This window comes from Ceratotherium simum, chromosome 11 (genome assembly GCF_057802395.1).
Source record: "Ceratotherium simum simum isolate JZ-2026a chromosome 11, ASM5780239v1, whole genome shotgun sequence".
Lineage (NCBI taxonomy): Eukaryota > Metazoa > Chordata > Mammalia > Perissodactyla > Rhinocerotidae > Ceratotherium > Ceratotherium simum.
The window spans coordinates 75375079-75395404 of record NC_141910.1 but is presented as its reverse complement, the minus strand read 5'-3'; the positions used below and the strand labels follow the sequence as shown (position 1 = coordinate 75395404).

At 46.2% G+C, this 20326-nt stretch overlaps 1 protein-coding gene across 5 annotated transcripts in view; it reads left to right on the top strand.

Annotated features, from left to right (window-relative positions):
- Positions 1-20326, top strand: part of SNTG2 (syntrophin gamma 2) — a 327759-nt gene that overhangs the window by 79739 nt on the left and 227694 nt on the right. For 4 of the 5 annotated variants that reach the window (XM_087437204.1, XM_087437202.1, XM_087437200.1 and 1 more), the window contains exon 2: positions 19267-19404. In XM_087437204.1, coding sequence (XP_087293330.1) covers positions 19267-19404 — 138 coding nt within the window. The remainder of the gene's footprint in view (positions 1-19266; positions 19405-20326) is intronic. The other variant, XM_087437201.1, reaches the window with a different exon arrangement.

The following is a 20326-nucleotide window of genomic DNA, read 5'->3' as shown; positions in this document are numbered from 1 at the left end:
GTTCAACTTGATGCCAGGAAACCTGCTAAATTCAGTCACTTTTGTTATTAAAAAAAGCTGGAAGCTTATGCCTAATTTAATTTCAGAGTCAAATGTGACATACATCTCCACTGAAATATGTGGCACATTTGAAAAGTTTAGATACACGAAGTTTATTCTTCATCCGCTTTGCACCTGCAATTTGTTCTTCCCAAGAGAGCTCATGTTTTTATGCCCCTGCCTTTTTGCAGAATGACGTCTTGGCCCAGAAATACACACCTCGACAGTCCATTCCTCTTTGCAAACCATAAGTTCATGGAGAGTATGTACAAAGCTCAGGCAGACTCATTTCTAAAAGCAGTAGTATCACTTACACAGTAATGAGGGCTTGTCTTTAATTTTGCTTTTTGAAAGCAGTGATAAATTCTCACTTGAAATATATAAAGAATTGTTTTGACAACTCCAGCAGTAATATCTGTGTGACTGACAGTTGAATTCTGGTAATGATAAATGGTAGTTCATTTATTTTGTTTTGATTGTTTTAACGACTTTTATGACTTTTAAATGTGTGTACAATGTCTTTTTTCCCAACATTTTTCTCACAATTAGATTGCATTTTAAAATGCAGTTTAAGCAGGTAGATATCTATTTTAAATAACGTTGAAATGCTTTCTTTGTGTCAAATCCAAATCATTCAAATGCTATGCTATTTTGTTGAGAGTCTTTTGATCTTTGTGACACATTATAGCCGTCTATTTTTGCAGAAATAGAAATCATTCAACAACTTGATGTCGTATCTTTTTTCCCTTAAAAAATGCATCATAAGTAGGTCATTATTGACAGATCTTGCTTGTTTTCTTTGACAGGTATAAATTTATTGGAATGGCAGAATCAATCACTTTATATCAGACATCTGAAGGGCAGTTACATAGTCAGTGTTACTGATTAAAGTTTGCCTCTAATCAAACTTTAAAACAGAAGTTTAAAAGACTTAACCTATGGCATTTTCCCAGATTACGGGAAAATATAAGCCGTGCTTCTTAACATCGTATTGCAATTTAGTATGTAATTCACCACCGGGCTTGGTGAGAAGAGGCCTGCAACGTGTCTTCACCCGGCAGTGGTGCCTCTGGGAGTCCAGGCTGAAGTCGCCAGTCTTCCTGGGGAAGCGTGGGTACAGTTTCAGCCTACACCTCTTTCCGTAGACACTTGGCGAGTGCCTGTGCTTTGGCACAGAGTCTTAATTTCTTAGTGCCTTCTGGCTCAAATGGACGGGACATTCTGGACTGAACCCTCCAGTGGCAAGGCCGTTTTCATCAGGCGGCCCTGATTCCTACCCCAAACCTGCTCTGCAGGGCTTGGCCTTGTGGGGATCACGTGACCACTCTGGGCCTCCCTTTCCCCCAGATTTCATTTCCAACACCCTCCTCAGGCCTCTCCGGCTTCTGCATTCTCCCATTTCCAGTCCTGCCCCCCGTGTTCTCAAACCTTTCTGACCAGTAGGCTCACCCAAGGAGTTTGTAAAATCTCTCACCCCTTTCCTGTGAGGCCAGACTCTCTTTCGGGGGCCCAGCCGGCAGTGGTCTCTGAAGCTTAGCAGGTGGTTCCAATGGGCAGCCAGTTTGAGAAGCCCTGTCCTCTCCTGAGAGTCTGGCCTCAACGTTTTTCTGCCTCTTTTCCCTTCTTCACCCTCCCGCCATTACTCCAGCCTCCCCCTGTGGCTCCTTGAAACCTTTGTGCATTTTTCTGGCCTCCTGGTCCCACAGCTTAGAGAAGTTCAGGGAATCCCTGTGGGTACAGAGTTCTCTCTGCTGTTGCCAAAATCCACATTGATCCCTCCATCACACTAATCTACGGGTGATGCGGAAACGTTTCCTAAAGTACGAATTTCCCTTGTTTGTGTTCCAAATTAAAATAATTGGATACTTTTCTTTAAAACTAATGTCATCCCTGATGACAGGAAACATGTCAAAAGATGTGATGGGAAAACCTCGTTTCTAGCGAGGCTGAGACCGTAGTGACGGTAGCAGGGTAACCAGGTTCTCCTCGTCCTTCCAGCTTGACTTGATCCTGATTATGCTTCAGAAAGAAACACCCCGAGTGTCGGAGCGTGGAGTGTGCCCTCAAAGGAGCTGTTTGATCTCTGCGTTTGCTCCGTGTTCACTTCACTTTTTCTGAACTCTCAATCAAGTGAAGTGCGTGGATTTTCAGTGGAAGCTAGTGTTGATTTAAATGTAGAGCCCTGCAGAAAAAAGATCGTTTGTTAGGCAAATCCTAAAATGTAGCACTTAGGCCCCTGTAGGGGAAGTGAGCTTTCTGTGTTTACCGTGCACACAGGCCTACACATGTCCAGTGTCCAGACACGACCTCCCACTGCCCCTGTTGTCACAGGCCCCTCCTCCAGGGTCTCGTTGGGTGGATCCTCTGGCTCCTGGGACAGATAGAACATGTGATGGTCATTGTACGTGCCCATCTTTACCTGCATGGTTTGGCTTTCTGTGTGCTGTTAGGAAAGCATTTCTAAACTCAGAAATCAGGAAAATATTTATTTTCAAGTTTTCGACTTAATCTTCAGTTCCTCTGGAATTAGGTAAGGAGCCACTCTCCTTTTTCCTCACGTGTTAACCCATTGTCCCAGCACCTGTTATTTGCATCCCTAGCCTTCCTCCTCTGCGCCTCCTATGGAAGCGTCTCTACAGGGATTTCACTGCCTTCTCCTTGGCCTACAATCCCTAGACCGTTGTTCTAATCATAGGGTCATGAGGTTGCCTTTCAGGAACATGAGCTTAAATTTAGAGAAATGTCCTTCTTCAAGTTGGAGGAATTGTGGACCAGTGTCAGGGCCTTGCCTCATTTTTGCTCAGCGTCCTGTGCTGTGATCTGAAGCTAGTCCCATTTCTTCATGTTGTTGAAGACGGAAAGTCCTCATCTACGTATTTGTTGTTGTTGGTTCTGAGGGGAAGGCGTGGAAGAAGGTAATTGACTGAATCTTCTGTAGTGAAGTCTCGCCTTCCTTCTGGAGGATATTTAGTGGACTCTAATGCCCGTCATTCTTCTCTCATTAGTTGTTCATATTAACAGACTTATTTAAGCCAGATAGATACATACATTTTTATAATTAACCTGAAAAAAGACTTCTTTGAATAATACTTGCCCAGTTTACAAAATATTATGTGTATATAACGTATCTGTATGTATGCACACATACACACATGTGCATATACACATGTGTCATCTGCAAATGCTGCACCACTATTAGTAACCAGGAACGTGCGGTACACCCATCTCCTGTGACGCTCTGGCAGTGATACTGTGGAGGCCAGTGGTTTAGATGATGTGGTCCCTGACCCTCCAGGCCTGACCTTGTGGCTGACTTGGGCATGCTCTGCCACCTTGTTGAATGGTAGGACGTTGGTGCCCTCCCCCTGTCTCTCCCTAAGTCACACGGTGGCCGTGCCCGCTGGTCGAGTGGGGGCTGCCTGGAGCCTGTGCCCTCGTGGGCAGTGTCTCCAGGCTCCAGCCTTGCTGCTGAGGCTCCTTGGAAGCCACCGTCTCGTTGAAGTTGACTCAGCCTTAGTGCCCCGACCTGTGCCCTTTGAGGCTTTTTCACTGTAAGTAACTTCCCACCTGATGCCGAGGAAATGCCTAATTCTTCTAGGGCCCAGCATTTTTAGTTATCTAACTCCAGTTATGATTATAAGCAGAGGGCGTTGGGAATTCTGAGGGCAGACTTCATCTTGACGAGTGTTGAAGGATTCGTGAGGGAAACCCTGTCCCCATGTGGTTCCCTCTGTCTTCCTGCAGGATCTGAGGTGCAGTCCTGGGTGCTGGGGTCATGACGCTGACCGTGTGTCTGGACAGGAGCCTGTGGCGCCCGGCCGCGTTCCCCACAGTTGGTGACTCTGAGCGCCTGGAGGCGATGCGTTAGCTGACCCCACACACTGAAGAAGTGTTTACCCAGACAAGCAGGCAGTAATATCACATTTCTTATGTCATGCGAGGTGGAATTGATGTATTTTATTGATTTTCACAGAAGGTACATTTTCAGTTGAAGAACTAAATTAGGAAAACAAACAGGGAAAAACAGAATCATGTAATTGAAATTAAGGTTCACATTAAGTGCCTGAAATATGTGAGATGAAAATTAGCCGTTTTAACAGTTAAAAAAATAATATTGCCAGTGATGGTTGACAGCAATAGTCATGTAATCGTGCTAATTTACATTGTTAGCCAGTGGGAGAAGCGCCTTCACAGCGGAGTGTCTCCTGTCTCTGCCAGTGTCCATGCAGTTGCGGCTAGTTTGTTATTCATGTTCGTGAGGTGATGCTATTTGATGGCAGATGGTGATAGTAAAGATGTGCACTCTCATCCTGGAGAAGACACTTAAAAATAAAACACAGCTGGAGGGTTAAAACTTTTTTTTTAAAAGTCATGAAATGGATAGTAAGAAATACTGAATTTGTCTGAAGAAAGCAGAAAAGAAAGAGCAGATGGCCAAACAGAAAAAAATCCTCAATGTGGTAGAAAGAGATCAAACCATGTGGATGGTTGCCTCCCAGGTGGGAGGCAGGATGACTTCAGTTAAAAAGCTGGATACATGGCAAGACCCAACTTTGCACTGTTTACAAGGAACACACTTGAGAGAGAGACAGAATGAGAGAAAAAGAGTTTTAGAAAGACTTCCCATGTCAGCTCTGAGCATATAAGACACTGAGCGTTATCAGACCACGCAGGCTCCCGCCAGGCTTTCTGATCACAACCCCCGAGCAGGGCTGGAGCCCCTGGTGGAGGAGGCAGCTTCCACCGGTGAGGCCCTGACCCCCAAACAGAGGACGCAGCACCTGCACCTCAGGGTCCTGAGTGAGTCTGTCCTTGGGTGGGTAAGACTGCTCTATAGACCTGGCTCGTCCTTGCTCCTGCTCAGGAGTAATATTACCCGACTCCAGCTGACAGTAATCCCACTGTGACTCTTCCCGGAGCGCTGGGGCACCAGGGATGAAGGGAGTAAACCAGGGAGGCAGAGTCAGCGTTCCCGCAATCCCCAAGCAGCAGCGAGCCCATTGTTTATTTGGTAGGCCTTATTTTTAAAGATAAATTTCCTGCAAGTTGAGTTTTCATGTCAGTATAGAAAGAATAAGATATTCTTTACTCACTTTTGAGGGCTCTTCATGTTCGACACACTCAACAGGGCATAGAAACACAACGCAAATTAACACGTTTCCACATCCAGGACATTGCAGCCAGTGGGGGAGCTGAGTAGGCAAGTGGTATGATACGTTAGTGTATTTTCGATCCCTGGATCCATCACTGCGTCATTTCTTCCTCATGTGATTCGTCTAGATAATATTAGTGATAAAATGCTGTAAAAGTCAGAAACACGTTAAAAACAATAACAATTAGACAGATGTTCTATTTTTCTTAGCCATTTTATATTTTGTCATTTTTTATACATTTATCTACTACCACATTTTAGTTCCAATATTCGTAACAAAAGCTATTTTGACAATTGCTTAAAAATACACACCATTTACTTTAAATTCTTATGCCAGAAGTAACGACGAATCGTATGACACAGAAATTTAATGATTTTATTTTACACGATCAGAGCTGCATATAGATGACGATAGTCAGTCATATCTGGTTAGCTCATGACATGCCGTGTTTACAGTAATTAGACAAGACAATCAGCCCACTTTCTAGTCATTAGGATCGTGTAGCTGGAGAACAGGTGTTTATCCCTGTAGCTTCACCACTGCACGGCCATTACACACACTGGAGAACGCCCGTGTTTAATCTTGGGGCTGCTTAGAAAAAAGCTTCTAGTTAGAAGACTGAACCAAAATGTGTATTTTAAAAGACAGAGTTTATAATAATATCCTTAAAGCCTTTATCAGCATCACTACATCTGTTTTATAATTGCAGTGAGGAATGTGCTGTAAAAGCTCTAAGGTGGGAAATACTTGTTAGCTAATCATAAAAAACATATCTATGCTTGAACTTATAGTCCATATTTTATAAAATGCTAAATATCTTGACCAAAAGTAATGCCATAATGGCCCATCCCTGCAGCAAGACTGCATTACTTTATCACAAGCTGAACACAGACAGATACACCCAAATATATGAGATGAGCATTAAAATAGCCTGAGCATCTTTTCATATAAGTGGAAAAACCATTGTCTTGTCTTCTCATTTATGTCCCCAAATCATCTGGCCTGTCTGTGAAACAGACCTATATCCTCAATGAAATCCTGGTCTAAAGCAATGGGCGCTGACTATGAAAAAGAAAAAATAAGGTCCATCACTGAGGCTGAGAAGAGATGGTTTACTGATCACCCAGCTCCCAGATATTTCCCTGGGAAGTCTGGCTCCTGCACCTTGACCCAGAATCCGGGAACGCACTCCTTTCGGCTGATTTTCCACTAGCCTCTTACTTCTTGGTTCCTCCCGACATTATTACACACACACACACGCATGCACATGCTTACACAGGCACATTCACGCACACACGTGCATGCACACACACACACAGGCCCCTGCAATTGTCACCGAGCTGAGAGGTGGTGTGGACCTTTGAGGAAAGCCAGTTGCAAGTACGGGACTTGCTGTGTTCAAGTCAGTACCGATGAAGTGATGTTGGTGATTAGTGCAGGATTGGAGGCGGAAGGACCTCGTGAAAACAGAGCATCACGTGTGGGAACTGCTCTGAGACCACCTGACAGGTTGAGCGGGCCGTGCGGATGGTTTTCCTGTTGCACCCGTGTAATCTTGACAACAGTTCTGACAGGTAGACCAGAGGATTCAATGGTTAAGTACAGCTCTTCAGCAAACGGGTGTAGCCCAGATCCTAATTCACTTCTTATTCAGAACTTCATCAAGTCCTGTGACGTCTTGAAGCTTTAATTCACTCCTCTGCAAAATGGGGATTTTTTAAGAAAACGTCACTTGTTGGCTTGTGGTGAATCTTAAATGGAGTAACATTTGTAAACTTCTCAGCAGAGTTTCTGACATAATATCTGCTACTGTTATTATTATTATTATTTCAATATTAGCCTCATTTTCCAAGAGGAAACCCAGGCTCACAAAAGCAAAATATCTCACCTACATTCAGCAGGTTAGATGGTGACATAGCAGGGGTTTATATTCTTCTTGACACCAAAATTCTTTCATAAAACCAACACCATATTGCCAATTAATGGACCACATTCACACTCAAAGTCTGTAAAACAAACTGTCATTAGCTCTACTGAATCTAAATCATTTACCACATTTTCCAAGGTATTTATATTGTAAAAAGCACGTTAAAAGTGGCTGAGTAAAAAAGCATATCTCTGGATAATTGGCTTTTCTTCTGCCGTCGTGTGATTTCAATAGTGACATTTTCATATTCTTCACAGGTGACTTTACTTACAGATATTTTTTGTGCCTCGACCACGTGCTGAGCCTGTTCTAGGCATCAGGAGTTCATATGTGATCACAGTAAAGATCCGTGTTTTGTAGCCCACAGTCTAGTGTGGCAAGACAGACAATAAACAATAGCCTATTAAATAAGTAAATTGCATAATATATAAACCCTGAAAAGTGCCCTGGAAAAATAAAAACCAGAGTCACACAGGGCATCTGAGGAGTGGGGTGGAGCTGGGGCAGTATGACGCTTTAAAGAGTGTTTGGGGAGGTGGGCAGTGAATAATTTGGCCTTGCCCAAAGAGAGGCCTGGCCCTCGTCCCCTGCCCCTGGGAGGTGGCCTCTAAACTCTAGTTTTCCTGAGTGACAGGAACGCCTTTGTCACTCATGGTGGACCAGACCTGATAGTTTGTCCCAATGAGGTGACCCGTGGTGGGCCCTCGGGCACGTGGTCTGATAATCAATCATGCCTGCGTAATGGGGCCCCCATAAAACCCCTGGACGCCGAGGCTTGGGTGAGCTCCCCCTGTGTGCTTCACGCACCAGTGCCGGGGGTGGTGCACCCTGAGAACACAGAAGCTCCACGTTGGGGACCCGCCGAGACGCCCCAAGCGTCTCTTCCTCTGGCTGATTTTGATCTGAATCTTTCCCTGTCATAACCCATAACCGTGAGTACAACAGCCTTCAGTGAGTCCTGTGTCCTTCCAGCAATTGATCAAACCTGAGGGTGGCTTTGGGAAACCCTGGACTTACCCTTAGTGTCAGAAGTGAGGGTGGTCCTTTGTGGACTGTTCCCTAACTTTCAGCTGGACGCTAACTCCTTGCAGTTGGGCTCAGAAGACCTGGGCAGACTGGGCAGTCTGGAGGACGAGCCCTTGGCCTAACGGTGTGGCCAACTCACTGAGAGGCAGAATCTGAGGGAAGAATTGGGGGTGAGGGATCCAGCTAAGTGGACATCTGGGGGGATGGGCAGGGGTGTTAGAGTTCCGGCTGTGGCTGGAGCTATGGGGAGCCATCAGTGAGCTGGATGAGAGGAGAGGGTGAAGTCAGAGAACATGCAGGGGGCGGGGGCGGGGGCTGTGGGTGCTGGAGGGGCGTTTCGGACATTTAGCTTCTGCTCTTGGTGAATTTGTGAGCTAGTGGGAGATTGTAAGCAGAGACGTGACAGGATCTGACATAGTGCCTAAGAAAAGGTCACGGGCGTCTTTGTTGAGAACAGAAGGATGGAAGGTAGAAGCAGGGAGAGTTTACGGGGCTTTTTCTCTCTCCAGCTGGGAGATGACTGTGGCTCAGGCTGGCGTGGTTGCTGTGGGGGAAATCTGCGTACAATTTGATGTAAATCAGGCGGGACTTCCTGTGGGTCGAGTGCGCACTGTGAGAGAAATAAAGGAATCCGCCTGACTGTGTGGCTGTTGACCCGGACAGCTGGGAGGATGAAGTTGCCCTCAAATGTGATGAGGAAGGCTGAAGACGGAGCAGGTTTGAGGGGGGAGATGTGGGAGTTCACTGTGGACCACATGCAGCTGGAGATGTCTGTGGGGTATCCAAGTGGAGACATTGAGGAGGGGGTTGGATGCAAATATCCAGATTGAGAGAGAGATCTTAGCTGGAGATGCAGATCTGCAGGTCATGAGCCCATTCGTCGTATTTAAAGCCAGGAGATTGGGTGAGATCACTGAGGGGTGATTTTAGGGAGAGGGGAGGAGAGGGCCGAGTTCTGAGCCCTGTTGGATCCTGACAATGAGATGCAAGACGTGGGGGAGTCGAGGCAGAGGCTGAGGAGTGGGAGGAGGGGAGTGGAGCCCTGGATGCTCAGGGGCTTCTGAAGGGGAGGGAGTGAGGGGCAAAGCCTGGGCTGCGAGGGTCAGGGGATTGAACTGGGCGTGGAGTTGTGCCAATGTGGAGCTCTGTGAGCTCGGAAAGAGCAGTCTGATTCAGGCATCGGGGAAAGCCTGGTTTGCAAAAGTAGGAACCGAGGCTGTAGAGACTACGTTTACGGAACTCTCTCTGCGAGCTTCTCTTCTAGGCGAACGAAGAGACTGTCCATCTCGGGTGGGTAGGTGGAGTCCAGATTGGATTTAACACACAGGGGCAGCCGTGGTGCCCCAGGACTTCTCGTCACACACAGCACGTCGGACATGCCGTACTTGTCCGCACTTTCTCTGGGGGGTAGTTGTTACACGGGTGTCATCTGCAGAAGGGGCGGGCACTGCCATTTAGGGCGGGGCACCAGAGGGAACAACACACGCCCAATAGTGCTTTATAAACTGTAAAGCACTGGGACTGGGTTGGCGTTGATGATGGATTTTTTTCCCGCTGACATTGCTTTTGGCCTAAGTAGGCGAAGTTCAGTCTGTTAAAGGACATGGTGCTGAGAAACTTGAAAGAAGAAGGTGAAGTGGAGGTGGAATAAACCATGGTCTTTATATTTGGGGAGAAGTTCCCTAAACTTTGAGAAATTTGATAAAAGTATTGTCAAGTAATGGACATTCTGGTTCTTTGGAACTGACTAGATAAGGCTGTTTGTAATTAATTGCATTTAACCTATGAACATCCCTAAAGAATTTGAAGCTTACTCTATATCTAATGTCAAACATGTCCCTACAGTTTTATGCACATTTTAATTTCTTAGGAAACTTTGTTCTAAGAATAAGTGAAGTGTAAACTTTAAAGCGGCTCAGGTGAAATGATTGCAGATCCTGATTTAGCAGAACTTAAAGTAATTACTATAATAGGTACTGTTTTTTTAAAAAAGTCTATTTAGGCAAGACTGTCCTAAGAGAAACAATGTTGAAAATATATCCCTTTAATTTATATGGCAGTTTGAAGTTTCTCAATCACTTTTATGTATATGATCTTACTCCATGCATTATTGCATTGCCATTTTGGTCAAAGAATCAGATAATGTCATTTTAAATCAAAATGAATAAAATAATCATGGAATCCTGTATTAATATACAGACTGGACCAAAGAGATCCAATTATCTCCAAATATAGATGCCAAAACTAATGTCCAGAGAAGAGTGATAACTTACCAAAAGTCATATAACTAAGAAAAATAGGTCAGATGAGCATTTCTGATTAAACAGATGTATTTTATATGTGTATGCTTTTAAATTAAAAGCGCTCGTTAAACACCAAGCCTGTCCTCAGCCCTGGAATGGCTCGGGACGCAGTGACTAGGACATGATCCTGAGTTATGAAGGCACCGTGATGACGGGACTGAGGTGTCACCCGCCAGCAGGTCTCAGCGGAAGATCCCACTTTCATGAGAATGCCCTTTTATGACTTTAAACATCAAACTCTTGATTTTTATTGATATGTAAATAGTGCAAAAAGATAAGCTACCAGAAAAATCACCCCATTGCCTTCACCTTCTGCCGTTTGTGACAGGTTATCTGTTAGAACTTTCGCAAATACCGTCTCATTTACTCATTCTGTCATCCAAGTCAAGTTGGAATTATCTAATTTCACAGATCAGGAATAGAGACTCAAAGAAGTAAGATGGATTTTCCAAATGTGTACAGCCAGCGTGTTACAGGACTGGAATTAATTTTGATGTCATCTGACGCTTTTTCTGTGACATCACTCTGCTTTGCAGGATCTTGACAAGCCTCACAGTGGCAGTTACACCATAAGTGTAGAGGCTGCCTACAGTCTTTCAGGGAGTTTTCACGTATGTGGTAGATCTGGTAACCCAAGATAAAAGAGACAATATTAGCAGTTGAGAATTCCTCGTTACAAAGTGCTATTGCTAGAAACTGAACTAAATTACAACTCTGTCCGTTCTTCTTCTCCCTATAATCTGGAATAGACTAGTCAGTTATGCAGCTAGAATTTTTCCCTCCTCTGTGCTTTTTCATAGACTTTTATTTTTAAATTTCTTTAAGCACTTGATATTCATTCATCAATTAATTTAGGTCAACAATTCAGTGAAGAAAACATGCGTATATCTGAATAAACAAGGGAAATGCATCATAATTCCCTGCATACATTTTTTCACCTTCTTCGACTAGTAGAATAGCTGTGAATATTTGGTGAGTGTAAGAGTATGTGATATTTCTATCAAGTATATTCTGTTGTAGAATAGGTTCCCATTTTGTTTGACTCCATTAGAAACATCAGTGTGGATACTTCCAACAAATACTTTAAGTGAATGACTTGAGCAGAGATGTAGTCGTAAAATAATTAAATTTAAAAGCTATGAAATAGTTAAATTTAGTATTTATGATTTTTTTTTTAATTAGTAAGAAGACTGCTGCATGCCACCTTAGATCGTATTAAGGGAAATCCGTTTCAGCAGTGAGTGTCTGGACTGAATGAAAGCAGAGCCACTTGACAGATTTAAATAATCAGTAATAAATGATGCAGCCTCATGATTAAAAATTGTAGACATTTATATAAAATATTATTTTTAAATCCTATCATTTTAAATTTTCTCTGTGCGTTTCTTTACATTTGTATTTGTACACAAACTTATTTATTTATTTATTTATTTATTTATTTATTTATTTATTTGTGTGTGTGAGGAAGATCAGCCCTGAGCTAACATCCATGCCAATCCTCCTCTTTTTGCTGAGGAAGACCAGCTCTGAGCTAACATCTATTGCCAATCCTCCTCCTTTTTTTTCCCCAAAGCCCCAGTAGATAGTTGTATGTCATAGTTGCACATCCTTCTAGTTGCTGTATGTGGGACGCGGCCTCAGCGTGGCCGGAGAAGCAGTGCGTCGGTGCGCGCCCGGGATCCGAACCCCAGCAGCCAGCAGCGGAGCCCGCGCACTTAACCACTAAGCCACGGGGCCGGCCCCTGTACACAAACTTAATGTTTTGTGTGTTAGGTGCTATTGTGCTCTCCCGCTCTGCAAGTATTGATGTCTTTGGGCACTTTTCTTGTGAACAGATGCAGAAGTAAGTATTCTAAGTAGCTCTCAGTATGACATTAAATTATAATGGACGTTAGATGTAAAAAGAGTGAGAGGAACAAGGTTGCCCGTAACCTTCAGGGCACCCGTCTGATTGTACTTTTGGGATGAATCCCTAGAAGTAGAAATGTCACATTAGAGACCAGGCACAACAGATGTTCCACTCTGTTCCTGAACATTCCCAGGACGTTGGTGGCAGCACCCCCACCGTCCACATGCACGGTTCTGTCTATTCCTGCGTGTCCTTGGCGACACTAGGCATGGGTATTCTTTCCCTACCTAATAGTATAAAAACCATCCATGACTGTTGTAGGAACTGTGGGACTTCGGGTGGCTAGTGAGGTTGCATAGCTTTTTAAATCTGTTGTTCATTTTATTCCTTCTTTTGGGAATTACTTTTCATGTTCTTGGGTGTTAGAGGATGTTTACTTTTCCCTTTTTATTTGTAAGCCTATTTCTGTTAACCTCTGTCTGCTGTATGCACATATTTTCATATATGGGATTCTTGTCATATAAAAGCTCTATATTTACATATAGTGAATTCCATGAATCCTTTTCTCAAGAATTTCTGGCTTTTGAGTTAAGCTAACCAGTACTGTTTACACACACACACTAATATTTTCTTCACACGCTTTTAGTTATTTTGTTTTTCTACATTTTACACTCGTTGATCGCTCTGTGATTGTTCTTGAAATAAGTTGTGAATATGGGAACCATGTTTATAGTTACCAAAATCACTAAGCAATGGTCTTAGATTTTTTTTTTTTGAACTATTCTTTTCTCTGATGATGTAATAAATCCCCTATATAATGGAGACTCTGTCTGGACCCTCCCTTTTGGCTCATGGCCCTGCCTGTTCAGCAGTGGTGCTGCAGCACTGCTATCGGTTTAGTATGTTGTGTATCAGTCCCCCTCTCAGTACTGATCTTATTTCACAAAATACAACTTTAGAATTATCATGCTAAATTTCAAAATCTTCTTTATTGGATTTTTATTGGAATTTCATGAGTGTGTAGATAAATTTATGGGGGGGTAGCATTCCTGTTTCATTTGTTTGAAAAATGTGTCCTGTGCCTTGAGTTTATATGGGGTCTGCTGTAGGGGCTAGGAGTTTGGCAGTGAGCAGAGTAGACACGATCCTCTGTCATGGGGTGTCCACTTTGTTGGCAAGAGGCGCGGGTTCTGGTGGGTTCCAGGGAGGAAAACAACACAGAGAAGAGGGTCCAGGAGCCCTGAGCCAGGCTGTTAGCATGGCCTGTTGAGGCCACACTTCAGTCATGACCCAGAGGAGATGAGGAGGGGCCACGTGGGACTCTGCGGGACCACGAGGGGAAGGAGTTTGTGGAAAGACCCTGGGCCAGGCTCTCGGGCCACACACGCCTGAGCAGGGAGCCAGGAGACCAGAGGACACAGAGTTCTAGGGGTGCGGGCCTCACGTGCGGACGAGAGAGTGGAAGCTCCAGGGAGCTCTTGTTCGGAGGAACGGCGTTATGTGGGCTCTGCTTTGAGAGGCTCCCCCGGCTGTGACTTCCAGAGCCAGTGTTGAGGACAAGGGTGGAAGTGGGAGGCCAGTTACAGGTGAACCGGTGGCTAGTCCGGCGCGTGGCCCAAGTGGTGGCAGCTGAGGTGGTGAGAGGTTGGGATCCAGACGGATTTCCCGGGCAGCGCAGGATTCCCGTTGGACCGGCCTGGCTGGGACTGAGACACCAGGGCGAGGGCACTGCCACCAACCTCTTCGGGGAGATCCTGGGGTGGGCGGGGGTTTGTTTCTGTTCTTGTTTTGTTTTTAATCGTTTTGTTTTTGAATGGCAAAGGCCCACATTTAGTCTTGAAGAAGTTGAGTTAACTACTTTATTTCCAAGTAATGTGTGAAGAAAACGTATTCAGTTAGATAAAGGACCAGAACCGCTGCGCCGTCTGCGAGCACTGGGGTCAGGGAGGCGCTGGGCTCGCCCCTCGCTTGGCCGGCTCAGCCTGTGCTCCGTCGGCCGTTACCTGCTCCGTCTCTGCACCTGTGCTCGGCGTTTCTCGGAGGACAGCAGACAGCGTCCAACAGCTCAGGGCCCGGCATTCGCTGAACGTCCGTTATGTTGATGCTACGGCGATAGTTATCTCTGCACACGTGTGTCAATTTGACATAAAAGGAGTGTTGTTATAGAAGAAAGTGAGTAGAATAAAATTATAATTTTTAGTTGGAATGCTTAATTATCTCCGGTTTGGTTGTGTTCCTATTTTTTTTTAATATTTTGAGCAGAAGTTGGGTTTATTTCAGATGGCGTCATCTGGCTCAGATGGCATAATAAAGCAACAGATGACTCGTTTTAGATCGCTATTGAATGCTATTTGCTTTCATTAGCTAACATTTTAAATGTTTAATATAGTTTAATTACTATGTTTAATTTGTTAAAGCTCTGACCATCCTTTCCTTGGCCTTTATCCTGGCAAGCTCGTATCCTCTTGGAAACTTAGTTCAGCTGTTTTCTCGTCATGGGAGTCCCTGGGCAGACAGTTTTGTCTCCAAGACACATAACTGGCAGACACGGCAAGGTGGTTGGCGTGATGAATTAGCTGAAAAGTGATATTGTACGTGAGTTTTACATATTGATGTAAATGGGTCAATATTGCACTTTTTTTATGTAAACTGAAACAGTTCTTGTTCTAAAAACCAAGTTCAGGATAAGCCCCTTTCTCAGAAGGAGCTGCCCCGGCCTCAGGCTTGCCTTTAGTGACGGGTCCCTGGAGCTGTGGGCTGTGGTCCTGGTCCTGGTCTCGGCCTCTCAATCTGCTGTCCTGGGGCCTGACCCTGTGTCTGAGAACGCTCCTCACCAGCAGCCGCCCCCAGGCCCTCTCCTGAGCGTCCCCCAGTCTCACTGAACGGAGGCAGCGATCCTGCCTACAGAGGTCGCCCCTCACTGAATGATGCTCAATAAAGTCTGCCTACGGGTGTATCCACACGTGAGTCATAAGTCTGGGACAGGAGTGCAGGAAGCCAGCCCACATTGCCCACATTGCCTCAAAGATGCCACATCATGCTGACTAAAGCCTGTGTTTATAAACAGGATGTGTAATGACCTCTGACACCACACTCCGAATAAACCTCTCTCTGCAACACTGCCTCTAAGTTTATTTTTTATTGGACGTTGCCTTTTACTTTGAGTTTTGGCTTCCAACTTTACAACTTCAGGCTTGGTCTGTATGAGACAAAACTGGTAGCCTCACCCCAACCATAGCATGTTGCTATATCTGCTGTGCATGAGTGTGTGTGCATGTGTATGCACATGTGTGCACACGTGTGTGCGGTAGTGTGTGCATTTGTGCACGTGTGTTTGTGCACAGTAGTATGAGTGTGCATGTGTGCACTAGTGTGTGCGTTGCTTTGTGCACATGTGTGCATGTGTATGCACGTGTGTGCGTGGGTGTATGCGAGTGTGCGTGTGCATGTAGATGGTTTCTGGGACACGGGAAAGGATGCCAGGAAGTGGGAAGGATACAGCTGGTGTCCTGGATGGCAGGAAAGGGTCTGGACCCACCAAGGCAGCAGCAGAGGTTTGTGTTGGGGCTGCTGGTGACAGTCATGGGAGGCACTCGCAGCCCCGTTCTGCAGGAAAGGTCAGTCATCTCGCCTGCCCTGACTTTGGCAGTGCCGGGAGCGGGTCTGTTTCCGTGCCTGGTGGGTGGGGTCACAGGGGAGAGCATGAGCTCTGTGGGGACGGAGAAGTGCGAGCGGAGACGGGATGTAAAGGTGCTGCTGACAGCGTCCTCCTGCAGGCCAAGGGTTCCATGGGGCCTTGGGGGGAGTGGGGGCTATGGGGCCGTGGGGCCTGTGGGGCTGTGGAGGCCATGGGAGAGTGGGGACCATGGGGCCGTGGGGGGAGTGTGGGCCATGGGGCTGTGAGGGCCGTGGGGCTGTGGGGCTCTGGGGGCCGTGGGGGAGTGCGGGCCGTGGGGCCGTGAGGGCCGTGGGGCCGGGGGGCCCTGCAGGCCGGGCATCCCTGCAGCTGCTGCCTCGGGAAGTTAGGCCTGGCTGCTGTGTGCCTCTGTCAACGGGGAGGGTGAACCCCGAAGGGGAGCCTGGGCTTGCCTGTAATGGATCTGCCGGGACGTGCGGTCTAGGTGTCTTCTCTCAGGTCTTCTCCTTTCGCACAGACACACCTGCTTTTCTGATCCTACAGGCAGTGTGAATAAGGAATAAGTGTGACACATTTGAGAGCACGTTCAAGTCCTCCATCTTCAAGTCCACACACGTGGACCGATGGCCTGTCCTGCGGGGACTTTGTGCTCTCTGCTCCAGGCACAAAGACAAACACGCACCGGCTCTTGCTTTCCAGCTGTTTCTAGGCTGGTCGGCGGGGAGGGGTGCAGACCCGTCATTAGGTATGGGTGTTAGAGGCACGCGGAGTGTGGAGGTGGGGCTTGAACAAGGTGCCGTGGGAGCACAGGTGAAGGGAAAGGCGGGGCGTTGCGTGGATTTCGTCCCAGTAGTTAGGAGTCTGCTTTTCCCAATCAAGTGTTAGCGATGGGAGTTACGCTCCTGGAGGATTCTGGCTGGATCCTGCTCCAACTCTTCCATTTTGTATGTCACTCTGGCAGGGTGGGCCCTCTGTGACAGCAGAGAGGGAAAGTCAGGTCCAGGCATCCCAGGCGCCCAGACATGGCTGGGGTCACCCAAAGCCTGCGCAGCCATTGCTTCGTTAGAAAGGCTATGACGAGGAAGTCACAGGCCCCTCAACCGGCTCCTGGAGATACAGCCAGCACAGCGCTCCGAGTTCTCGCCATCCCCACCTTGGGGGATCACCCCACTCTTAGCCCCAGCGGCTGACGGAGTGGGGGCGTGCAGCCCGTGGTGCACAGATGCTCCAGGGGCTTGGAGAGGCCATTAGAACTCCTGTTTGTGTATGTTTTTAAATCACAGCTTTGTAAAAGGTCACATGTGGAGTGCAGTGGCAAATTCTCTGGCCTCTGTGTTGATGGTCACCGTGTGGTAGTGTACGTCAGTATGGTCGTGCGCCTGTACAGTTGTTCAGTAAATAAACACCATCTGTTGGGGGAGAACACTCATGTTTTCACACAGTTATGTGGTTTACAGTAGGAAACTACTTCCAGGCCTCTTGAACGCTAGGGTGCATTCTGGTCGCCTGCATTGGGAAAAGGCAGGTTCTGGCTCGGCAGGTGGAGTTGGTGGGGCCGGGTCTCCGTTTCCAGGGAGTGCACAGGAGGTTCCTTGCCAAACTCTTCTGCTTAACAGAAACATCTGATGAGTTTCCAAAACTGCTGATGCTTGGACTGCGTCCCATGTCGATTAAATCCAGGTCTCGGGGAGAGGCAGGCGCCGGCGTTCTTTAGACACCCTGTCGCTCCCACGTTTCTAGCCCTAGACGTCGCCCTGAGATCGCAGCTCTGCCGTCCACTAAAGCTGGACCTCCTCTCCCAGACCTCTCTCTGGGTGGAGCTGGCTGCCCCACTTTCCTTCTGCTCACAAGCATGGCCTGCCTGGTAAGGCCATGAGTGTGCCGGTGTCGTGAGCACCAGAGTGGCCTCTGCGGGGACGGTGCGGGGAGAGCAGCACCACTGGGCTCAGCCCTCCCTTCTGGGACCTGAGCTGTGGTGCCAGCACGCCATGGGGCCGCTCCTCGTGTCCTGGCCTGAGGACGCAGACCTCTAGAACCCTTCTGAGCATCCTGACTCCCTCCTTCTGCTGTCCTGGCGCTCACGAGAGACAGAAACGCGGTCTTCCTCCACACAAGACCTGTGCCGCCCAGTACGTGGCCAGGCCGAGCGGGCAGGGCGCCTGGGAGAGCTGGTCGCCAAGAAGCACTTTCTGTAACATTCCCACCGGAGGAGGCAACTTTTCATTTATGCAGAGGTGTCTTTCTGACGCATCCATTCCTGCCTGCTGAGAAAACCTGGGGCATCGTCTTCCTTAATTATTGAAATGTCCCTCCTGACCAGTGCTTCCTGACAAGCCCGGTGATACTGGTGGGAGTGGGGGGACAAAAGCCCAGCAGGTCCCCACCTCCATGGGAAGCGGAGGCCACGTGGCAGGACCTCAGAGCGTGCGCAGGCGGTTCTGATAAAGGTGACTTTGTCTAATGAGTGCGGCTCTGACAGAAAGGTTTTGCTTAATTTCAGTGTGTCACTTTCGTGCTCCATACCAACAAATATTATTTTAATCTTTTTTTTAAACTTTATTTATTTATTTTTTTTCCCCCAAACCCCCAGTAGATAGCTGTATGTCATAGTTGCACATCCTTCTAGTTGCTGTATGTGGGATGCGGCCTCAGCATGGCCGGAGAAGTGGTGCGTGGGTGCACGCCTGGGATCCGAACCTGGGCCGCCAGTAGCGGAGCGTGTGCACTTAACCGCTAAGCCACGGGGCCGGCCCTGTTTTAATCTTTTTAAAGTTATTATTTTCTTCCAAACCCCCAGTAGATAGCTGTATGTCATAGTTGCACATCCTTCTAGTTGCTGTATGTGGGATGCGGCCTCAGCATGGCCGGAGAAGTGGTGCGTGGGTGCACGCCTGGGATCCGAACCTGGGCCGCCAGTAGCGGAGCGTGTGCACTTAACCGCTAAGCCACGGGGCCGGCCCTGTTTTAATCTTTTTAAAGTTATTATTTTCTTTCAAATAGCTTTGGTTAAAGTGAAAAATAAAACCTTTCTAGAAGCAGAAAAAATGATTAAAATAAAATACTAATAGAATTTTCAAGCTTTAAAAAAACATCCTGGCTAATTTTCTGTTAAAAACATCTTTTATGTAAATCCTATGAAAACTGCTCAGAAAAAGTTATTTACAATTCCATTATTTTGTGTTAAATGAGTGGAGTCCTTCTCAGAGGAGGGCAGGTCTCCTGTACATATTCGGTAAATGTCCATGCGTGTTTTAGGCAGCTGTTGACAAGGGAGCAGCTCACCGCTGGTCCTCACCTCACACTGCTTTGTCTGTTCCTCTTTGTTTCTGCAGACTAAAACTGGTATTGCTTTGTTGCACGACGAAGGGTCTGGAAATGCCTATGACATCCGGTTGAAGCTAACAAAAGAGGTACTGACAATTCAAAAACAAGATGTCGTCTGTGTTAGTGGAAGCAATCCCACTGCAAATGTAAGTGCCCTCAGGCCCAGTGGTCTGTCTCACACTGTGTCTCTTGAGCCAAGAAGGCCTCACTCAGATGGAAGCCACTTAAATGTTATCTTTCAGATCGTTTGCTAATGGGAAGCCACTCTGCATTATTTAAACGTCCCAGCTACTGGCTTTGATTATCACAAAACAAACTATCATTTTCAAGGTTGTAGCATTAACTCTTTCCCTGATTTTCTTAATTTCTTTGTTGATATATTTTACTGGAGGAGCTTTACATAAAAATAGCCCCAAACATCACAATATGAAACACGACCTATTCTCATGGAAACTGAAAAGACATAATAGCACAGATAATCTCTTACTGAAAGAATAATAATGACTCGAGCGTTTCCATCTAGAATGACGGGCCATGAAAGATAAAGCAGGCGTTTTCAGTGTTAGGTATCAACTTCATCGCTGGCATCTGTGGATATAAATGTGAATTTTCATGCTAAATCATGGTCCTTCTTGGCTTCAATCATACTCCTGACTTACAAATGAAATTTTCTTAAGGGTAAGAAATTTATTTATTAGATGTAATAGAATATTGAATAAAGATCAGGGAAAAATTTTTTTGCAACTTTTAATTCAAACAGAACTGCTACAAATGAGATATTAAATATACAATATACTATATTAAATATACTATATTAAAACTATAGTAAATTTCCTGTTTTCTTCTAGTAGACTTAATTAATTGTGGAGATAGGTAAAGATATAGAAAATATATGTACATATATATATTCAGCATTAGTCAGGGGCCTTTCATTACTGTCTGAATACACCCACCATTAGCTACAAAAACTGATATTCAAGAGATCATATAGTTGAAGTGAAGTTCTTTTCGGTGTGCTTTTGAAAATATTCCAAGGCATTCCCATTTCCCAGTCCACGGCTGGCTGTT